Source organism: Pangasianodon hypophthalmus, chromosome 1 (genome assembly GCF_027358585.1).
Source record: "Pangasianodon hypophthalmus isolate fPanHyp1 chromosome 1, fPanHyp1.pri, whole genome shotgun sequence".
Taxonomy (NCBI): Eukaryota; Metazoa; Chordata; class Actinopteri; order Siluriformes; family Pangasiidae; genus Pangasianodon; species Pangasianodon hypophthalmus.
In genome coordinates this window covers 19776662-19785927 of record NC_069710.1, presented here as the reverse complement: position 1 = coordinate 19785927, position 9266 = coordinate 19776662, and the positions used below count along the sequence as shown (strand labels likewise).

The window sequence follows — 9266 nt, the reverse complement described above, 5'->3', positions numbered from 1 at the left end:
TCTGATAGAGGAAAGGAATTCTTTCTCAGCTCATATGACAAATGGAAAATGGCAGCAAAGTTACTACATAAACAGTGTCTATAGCAACCATCATATGCAGTCAATTAGCCTTTAATCAGCACTGTTTAATCTTTCCTTAAATATATTAACATTGTGAAACTTCACACAATGATTTGTGATTCTTCCACTACACAACATTTAATGCAAGACTTTTGTATTCGTGAAACTAACTAATATTTACCGCATTAGTTAACATTAGGAAACTATAAACTGTAAATAAATAAACCATCAGTGATATTAACAAAGAAGCAGCATGTGATTAAATGCTGATAATGAATAAAAAATTGAAAGCCAATTAATCATTCCAAATATATTATAGTTCATATTGTAACTAATTTTTAAACATGAATAAAATAAATAACAGCTAACATGGGTGTTACTTGGTTTATTTCTGTTATTATATATATATATATATATATATATATATATATATATATATATATATATATATATGTGATATTACTTTGTTACCAGTACTTAACAGTATTAACGTGTCAATGGTTGGTCTGCTGAACAGGGTTAGTAAAATGCAGCTTGATTCAGCTTGATTTAACGCTTTACCAGTTGCATTTATTTATTTGGCAGACATTTTAGTAACAAGTGAGGCAGAATCTAATCCATGCAAACAGCTGGCAGTGTTGTAAGACTAAGATTAAAATTCCACTACACATGAGTTACTAGTGAGCCTGAGGCTGAATGATCTATCCATGTAGAATGTTGGAGAGCTGTTATAATTGGGACATCAGATGAGTGGTGACTGGGCATCTGCAACCGACATGTCCTCAACAGTTGCACTTGACATTGCAACTGACCAGCTCAGCTGACGCTGTGGTCATCATGCCTGCTGGGAACAATGCAGAATTTCCAGTAACACTCATGCCTGCCTGGAATAACCACAAACTGTTAAAATATGCAAAGTTTAAAAAAAAAAATCAGGCCAACAATCCTATCTCTGTGCACAGAAACACAGAAAACTGATGAAAACAGGACTGTTTACTAGGTTTGATTAAATGTGGTTAAAATGGCTTATACCTCCATCTAGTGGATAAACTGGGAAACACATTTAAGATTAAAGATAAAAAGCCTGGATCTGGGCTCTTACACTCAAGATTTGGAATTCAGTACAACATTGCACGTTGAATTTACTAGTCTTGGTTTGTGTGGTTACAAGCAACAGAACTTACATATATATTTAGAAATAACCTATATAAGCAAACAGAGTGCAAAATACAGACATACATTCACCGAGCACTTTATTAGGAACACCTTTACACCTACTTATTCATTATCTATTAAGCCAATCATGTGGCAGCAATGCAATGCATAAAATCATGCAGATATCATTTTATGATATCAAGCAGCTTTGGGGAATGTTCACATGAACCATCAGAATGGGGAAAAAAATGTGATCTCGGTGATTCTGATCATGAGATTGCTGGTGCCCGACGGGCTGGTTTGAGTATTTCTGTAACTGCTGATCTCCTAGGACTTTCATGCACAACAGTCTCTAGTGTTTACTCAGAATAGGTGCAATAAAGAGAAAACATCAAGTGAGTGGCAATTCTGTGGACAGAAATGCTTTGTTGAAGAGAGAGGTAAATGGAGAATGGCCAGACTGGTTCGAGCTCACAGAAAAGCTACAGTAATTCAGATAACCACTCTGTAACATGTTGAACCATGAGGCAGATGGGCTACAACAACAGAAGACCACTTTGGGTTCCACTTCTGTCAGCCAAGAACAGAAAGCTGAGGCTGCAGAGGGAACAGGCTCGCCAAAACTGGACAGTTAAAGACTAGAAAAACTTAGCCTAGTCTGATAATTCTCGGATTTCTGCTGAGGCACACAGACTGTAGGGTCAGAATTTGGGGCCAATGGCATGATTCCATGGACCCAACTTGCCTTGTGTTAACAGTCCAGGCTGGTGGAGGTGGTGTAATGGTGGGGGAATTGTTTTCTTGGCACACTTTTGGCCCATTAATACCAATCAATCATCACTTGAATGCCACAGACTATTCGAGCGTTTAATGTTCTTCAGTGGCCTTCCCAGTCACCAGATCTGAATCCAATAGAACACCTTTGGGACGTGGTTCAACGGGAGATTCGCAGCATGAAAGTGCACCTGAAAAAAATTAGCAGGAATTGTCAACACGGACCATAATCTCGAAGGAATGTTTCCAACATCTTGTGGAATCCTTGCCACAAAGAATTGAGGCTGTTTTGAGAGCAAAGGGAGGCCCTACCCAGTATTAGTATAGTGTTCCTAATAAAGTGCTCTGTGAGTGTATTTTCTAATGTTGAAAGACTTAAAAGAAAAAATAAATGCCTTTTTTGCTTTGAGGAAAACACTTGGGTTTCTCCAGATGGAAGAGGGATCTGGGTATGAACAGATTCCTTCATTCAGCTTCGGCATCCTGTTTCTCCTGGTCAGGTTTGCAGTGGGTCCGGAGCCTATCCCAGGAACACTCGGCTCAAGGTGGGAATACACCATGGATTCGAAGTCATTCCATCAAAAAGCACCACGCACACACACATTCACATTAGGACTATTTAGAATAACAATATGTTTGGAAGGTGGGAAGAAACTGCAGCAACCAGAGGAAACCCATGTGGACACAGGGAGAACATGCACAACTCCATACAGATAGTAACATGAGCTCAGGAGTAAATCAGGGACCCAAGAGCCTAATCAGCGTTAATGAATATGTTTAAAATTTTCTGTACCGACTCAGCATTGAATGTTTGATCAGCACAAAATCAACAAGACACACTGACAATGAAAGAACTTAAAATCAGACCCGAACTTCTTTGTAGGTCAACTTGTCTATTTAATATATAAAATACAGTAAAACATACGCAAAAGGGGGGAGGGGGGAGGTCATAAAGGACAAATGGATACTTTGGTACAATAACAAACACTTTTTTGTAAAAGCAGTATATAATTTGTAATAACATATCAGTGCATACTTTGTTTATGAAAATATACACAAATTGTATATCATTCTCCGAAAACAACAGAAAATATCTTTTGTTTACAACAAAACTCAAAGCATACTAGCAGAACACAATATATTAGCTATTTTTCTTTAAACTTTTTTCTTCAATTTCTATTCTAGTTGTGTGTGGTGTATATTCTTAATGAAATTACATTTCAGTTATTATAATATGACTCATTCTTTGCTTGTTTTTACGCCCATGCATTGACATCTGTGTCTGATCTGAATAAATTAAATGAGTGGCTATCCCTACTCTTCTATGTGTAGAGACAGTTTTGTACAATTGACTAAAAATTGCAGCATTTGACTGGTCACTCTATCAGCTTGTTTATCACTTCCCTCAGTTACCAATAAGTACTAATATCACTACTGACGTTTCTGTCTTAATAAATCGTGCAATATTAGTAACACCCCTTTGAAGAAAAAATAAAAACAAAAATCGAAAAAAAAAACCTGAAAACAAAGATATTTATATAGTATTTCATATATAATAAAATAAAGTCAAATTCAAATAAAATAAGATGCCTACCCTACACAAAAAATGCAGAAAATATAAATCTTTAAATTATCATTATTATTACCATCAAAGGTGATAACAATAATGGTAATGATAACCATTATAACAATTATAATAAAAACAGACAATAGAACTGTCACCAGCACAAATTAACACTAGAAAAATTGAGCTTCTCTAAACATCATACATGGGGGATATGGGGGCGAAAGTTAACTATTCACGTGACGATTGTCTTTCCTTTTGAATACAATGACTCTTACTATTACCAAAAGATCCTTATCAGAGCTTGTGAACTTCTCACACCTCAAGAAAATGTTCAGAATTTGTTCAAAGCTCAGGCTTAAAGTCTACAGGCGTTCCAACATGCAGACCCGAGGTGGTATTAGGCGAGTGTGTGTATCTGTGTGTGTGTGTGTGTGTTTTCTTGGCTAGGAGATATGGGATACTGGTTGTGATGGTTTAGGTGAGATGGCCGCTTGCCAAACAAAAGACAGAAGGACAGTGAGAGAAAGGGAGTGAGAGACGCTGGGAAATGGAAGGAGGGGGTGGCGAGGTTTAAAAAAAAAAAAAATCAGCTGCCAAGATGGAGGGACTGATGCAAGGCAGATCTCACCTGAGCATATATATAATGGAGCTAGTCCACAAAGTCTATGCAATATTTAGCCAAATTAACCAACCTCTGAGACACTTCAGGGTGAGTCCTGATTTAGGGAACACCTTTTCAAGGAGCAAGACTGTACTTTTATCACCAATACTTCATCTCATTAGATATGTCACACTAAATCTCTCTTTTTTAAGCATTTGAGGGAAATGACAGATATTGACTACAGATTGGGGATACCAATACATGTACAGCACTGTTTAAATCATTTAAAACCATTCTGTTCACAGACTTTGAACAGAGATTGCTGCCCATCCTATTCTTCATTATCAATAATGAATCATCCTTCATTCTATGCACTCTATTATTCACTACACTAATGACCATAAAACAATTTGTGTACATTATTGTTTCAATAATAGACATCTCTTTTTTTGCATTTTGAGAATTGCACATTTGCAACACGTGTCAAGTTAAGTCTAATCTATTATGTTCATAAGTACAACGTCTTTTTACAAAAGGTGACAGCTGTCTTTAATAATTGTTGACCATCAAAAAACGAGGCAGGAAACGTGGGGCCACAAACATGAGCTCTTCTTCCCTGAACAGCACGCGCTGTTTCTGCGAGGAGGGATGGAGTGTCTATGTTTAAGGAGGTGTGTTTATGTAGACCAGTCGGGATAGTCCTGCAGATACTGCATGAAACTGAAAGCCAGGTGATCAAGCCAGTATGAAAGAAAAGGAAATGAAAGCAGTGGTGTGACAAAAAAAGTGAGGAGGGCAATGCAGTGTCTGTATTCTGTTAATTGTGTGCACATGAAGAGAAGTGACTGGGAATAGAAAAAAGAGAAAACATCCCCTCTTATGAAAAACAGCTGACTAGTAAAAGGGTTTGTGTGTTAGGGATGGTGGGGATTGATTTAAAGTGCACTCCATCAGAATATCAATTACAGGAAAAAAAACAAAAAAAAACCGCATCGATCCTGAAACAGTCATACCCATGTCTGCGCCCCTTGCTGCATCTCTACTAGGCTTGCTCGCAACACGGTAATTTATTTACACATAGAAATAGAAAGACATGTCCACTGAGAGTTACAGCTCTGCTTTAGGCAGATCCAGCACAATGTGTATGATCATACACGTTTCTCTATGTACAGTCCCCCTCACCTGGCTTTTCCTCAGCTTCACCACAAAGCTACACTCCTCTCCAGTTGTACAATCCTCATGCCCATGTGCTGAGAGTTCTAGAAACCCCCCCTCTGTCTCCGATCATCTCCTCTTGTAAAACAAGAGCCTCTCCAGAAACAAGGAGGGGAGAAAACTGGATATTTACACACTCTGAAAGCCTAGAAACCCGCAACCCTGAGCCCTCAATGGCTCAGATTGCTTCTAAACTCATCTGGGTTCTTAAAACAACAGTTTAAGAAAATCTTGCTTCATAAGTTGAACTAACAAACATCTGAATTGCAAAGCCAGACATACAAGTAATAAATACAGAATCTTAGGTTGCTTCTCACATAAACTAGCGGTAGTGACTCTAATACAGCCACCCACTCTTTAAGACAGAGTGTTCAGCTGAGCAACGTGTGTATACATTTGTATTTAATATCAGGACTCAAATCGTACAAATAGGGCTACATTTCCACTACACCATACGTACGGTACAAACATACGTACTTGTGTGTACAAAAGTGAAGAAAGTGAAAAATTCAGTCGCCTCACTTGCAAACGAAGAGCGACCCTAATGAGCTGTTCATGTAGAGGTGCACTGCTGAGGGATTTGACGCAAGTTAGCAGAGAGGAAAGGCAGGATACAAACTCTGAAACCATGACTGAACTGAGCACTTGGTTGTTTACCGGTCACTGCCACATCGTTTCTGTCACACTGTGTACACACAAATATTACTGTCAGTCTGTCTGCAGTTCTATGTTCGTTAAGAAATTGTGTGGCTGAGTTCACCTCATGAGTCACCATAGTCCGTCCCTGAAATATTTTTAAACCTTGATTAGGTCAGCTGTACATGAGAGATTCAGACTTCATCCTTTTGCATGATTTACAAGACAGATTCTGACTGATGATTAAAATGCAACATTATCAGATATCTTGTAAGTCAGTACTATAGCTGTTTGAGCATGATAGTCAAAAGAAGAACAAAGTTCCATGAGAGGAGAGAACAGCTATAAAAAATAAACAGCAAAAACAAGCCTTCACACACACACACACACACACACACACACACACACACGAGAAAGAAAACAAAAGGGAAAAACCTCAAACAACAATAACAAGACCTGGATATCAGCTTCTGAGAGATTAATCTACACTCCATGATGAACAGCTTGTGTTTGGCTGTCTGAGCGGTTTAGCCGGACTCGGATCAGAAACGTAAAGTGTGTCGGTGTGAAGACAGGGCTAAGGACAGTAAAGACTGATTAGAGGTCAGTGAAGCTGGCATTTTTTTTCTTCTCTGCTCTGTAGAAACAAAAATGTCTCATCCTACACCTGTCCAGAATGGTCCAGCTCTTTAGGCCTGCACGTGCACCTGCATTGGCACCTCTGTCCATGACTATCTTGCATGTGTGTGTACATATATGCACTGTGTGTGTGTGTGTGAGAGAGACAGAGAGAGAGAGAGAAAAACAGAAAAAGGCCAAGGAAAGAGTGTGTTGCATGCATGTGTCTTGGTTGCAGATGAAATTGTGTGTCAGAGAGAGGTGTGTGTGTGTGAGTGTGTGTGAGACAGAGGGTAGCTCTCGCTTGTTGTTTTTATGTGACCCAGTTATCCAGTCTCATGCGTTTGACATTAGCGCCCTCCTGTGACTCCGCAGAGGCTGTTTGATCTCCCGCTGCTCTGATTGGCCCCAGTGTGGCCGCGCTGAAATCCGGAGGCCGTGGTTGGCCTGTCTCATCTCGCTCGCTGCTGTTACTGCTGCTGCTGATGGTGTGGAGTGGCGAGCGGCCCGAGGCTTCTACCCGCACGGTCCCTGGGTACTGGGACACGCTGAGAGCTGCCGTGGAGCATGGGGTAGTGCGCTCACGGTTAGGAGACACTGGCTCTGACTTAATGCTCACGCTCGGGTTAGTGTTCACTGTCAGAGTGGCACCGTGAGGGATGGGACCCACTGGCCTGCAATAAGTGGAGAGAGAGAGAGATTAATAAGAGCTTTAAAAACAGCTTAGTGAGTTATGACAAAGACAAAGTGCTGACAGAAACTACACAGAGATTAAACTGGAGCCCATGACAACATTTTTTGACAAATCTGCCACATAATCACAATAAAAACAGCCCTGAATCAGCAGCTGTTAGAGCCATCCTAATGGACAAAAACCAAGCATCATGGGGTGTGTGTGTGTATGTGTGTGTATATGTGTGTACGTGTGTGTGTGTGTTTGTGAGTGTTTTTATATCTTAGTGGGGACAAAATGAGCCCACAAGGACTTGCCCCATGAAGAAAACTGCATTTTTTCGAAACCTTTTTTCCAGCTTTTATTTAGAAAACTAGAAGAACCAAAAGCTTTCCTTTCGGTTACTGAAGTTAGGATTAGGAAAAGGTATAGCATAAATTAGCTGAATTAATAACTGTGTCAATTATTGGGTCCTCACACAAATAGTAAGACAAAGCTGTGTGTGTGTGTGTGTGTGTGTGTGTGTGTGTGTGTGTGTGTGTGTGCGTGCGTGCGTGTACGTCCTGCTTATGAGGCACTCTGACAAACAGAAGATAAAGCACAGAGACATTGTTGAAGCAACAGGAAAGCAGTTTGCTCCCTAAGCCATGCAGTCTTTTTCACTCTTTTTCCACTGACATGGTGCCATTGCTGTTCAGGGAGCAGTGAACTTTTTAAGCACTGGCCTGCGTTTCCAGCCAAACCATTACTTACTTAGGTGCTGGTGGGTTTTAGAAATGAATAGCGTATAAATATTAATAACCGTGGAAGATTCAGTGTACATTTGGCACAGAGCACCTGCTTTCCTTTCCAAAGCCAAATCCTCCAGCATCTATAGACAGCACAAGGACATGTGCAAGAGGTGAACTATATTTTATTGCTTTTAGCTATTTATTCTGAATTTGTAAATGCTCAAAAAAAGTTTAGTACCATTAGCATTAGCATTGCAGCTCCCATTCAGTTTGTTGCAATTTACAGTAAAATGGATGTTTTCTATTCAGACCATTGATTTGATGTTGCAATATTAATTCAGATTTTGTTTATTTGAAACTTTTTGAAACCCCCAACTCTTACTATCTTATTCACATGAACATCATTAAAATATGTATTTTTTCCATGTCAGTGGAAAAGGTTTAATTCTGGTCTCTATCCCTCTCTCTCTTTCTCACACACTCACGCAGCCCAAACCCTCACTCTGCCTCAACTACAGAACAGTTCCTACTGTAAGTGTGTGTGTTGTTACACAAACGGTATGTGTTATGAATCCAGGGAGAAAGAGAGAGGCAGAGACAGAAGAATGCAAATAACACCTCAGCCTTATAGATTTGTATAAAGTGACTTGATCACAAAGCTAAATATGCCTCGTTGCTAAATTTCAACAAAAAACGTGAACAAAACGTGAAAAAGTGACAAAGACGCAACCCAGCCACTTAGAGCAGCAGGAAGACGACAGAGAGAGAAAAGAGATAGACAGAGAGCAAGAAAAAGAGTGTGAGTATGCAACAGACTGACAGAAGTCAGAAAGGACAGACAGACAGAGGAAAAGACAGTCAGTCAGACAGAAAACAGCAAGATTAGGAGAATACAGTACCAGCTGAGCCCATCCTCCCTGCCCAAGAGTAAGCTGGCCTGAGAGGTCACACTGCAGAGAGAAAGACAGGCGAAATACACTAGCACCTTCTTATCAATACTTCCCTGCCCTCACACACACACACACACACACACACACACACACACACACGCATGCACGCATACGCGCGTGTGCACACACACGCACGCACCACACACATTTTTAAAATAGAAGATGGTGGCATGAACAATGTATCAGTAGTTACACATGCACCACACACACACATACGCACACACACCTCCCTGGCCTGTTCGCTCCAGCAGGAAAACACTATACACTCACAGACACACGTCTGTTC

General features: G+C 40.0%; 1 protein-coding gene across 12 annotated transcripts in view; it reads right to left on the bottom strand.

Annotated features, from left to right (window-relative positions):
• Positions 1–2861: 2861 nt before the first annotated feature.
• The window catches only part of mef2d (myocyte enhancer factor 2d), a 55687-nt gene continuing 49282 nt past the window's right edge, over positions 2862–9266 (bottom strand). For 8 of the 12 annotated variants that reach the window (XM_053232282.1, XM_053232307.1, XM_034303334.2 and 5 more), the window contains 2 exons: positions 8930–8980; positions 2862–7300 (listed from right to left, as the gene is read on the bottom strand). In XM_053232282.1, the coding sequence (XP_053088257.1) occupies positions 6940–7300; positions 8930–8980 (412 nt within the window). In that variant the 3' untranslated portion in view covers positions 2862–6939. The remainder of the gene's footprint in view (positions 7301–8929; positions 8981–9266) is intronic. The other 4 variants (XM_053232296.1, XM_034303489.2, XM_034303419.2 and 1 more) reach the window with 1 other exon arrangement.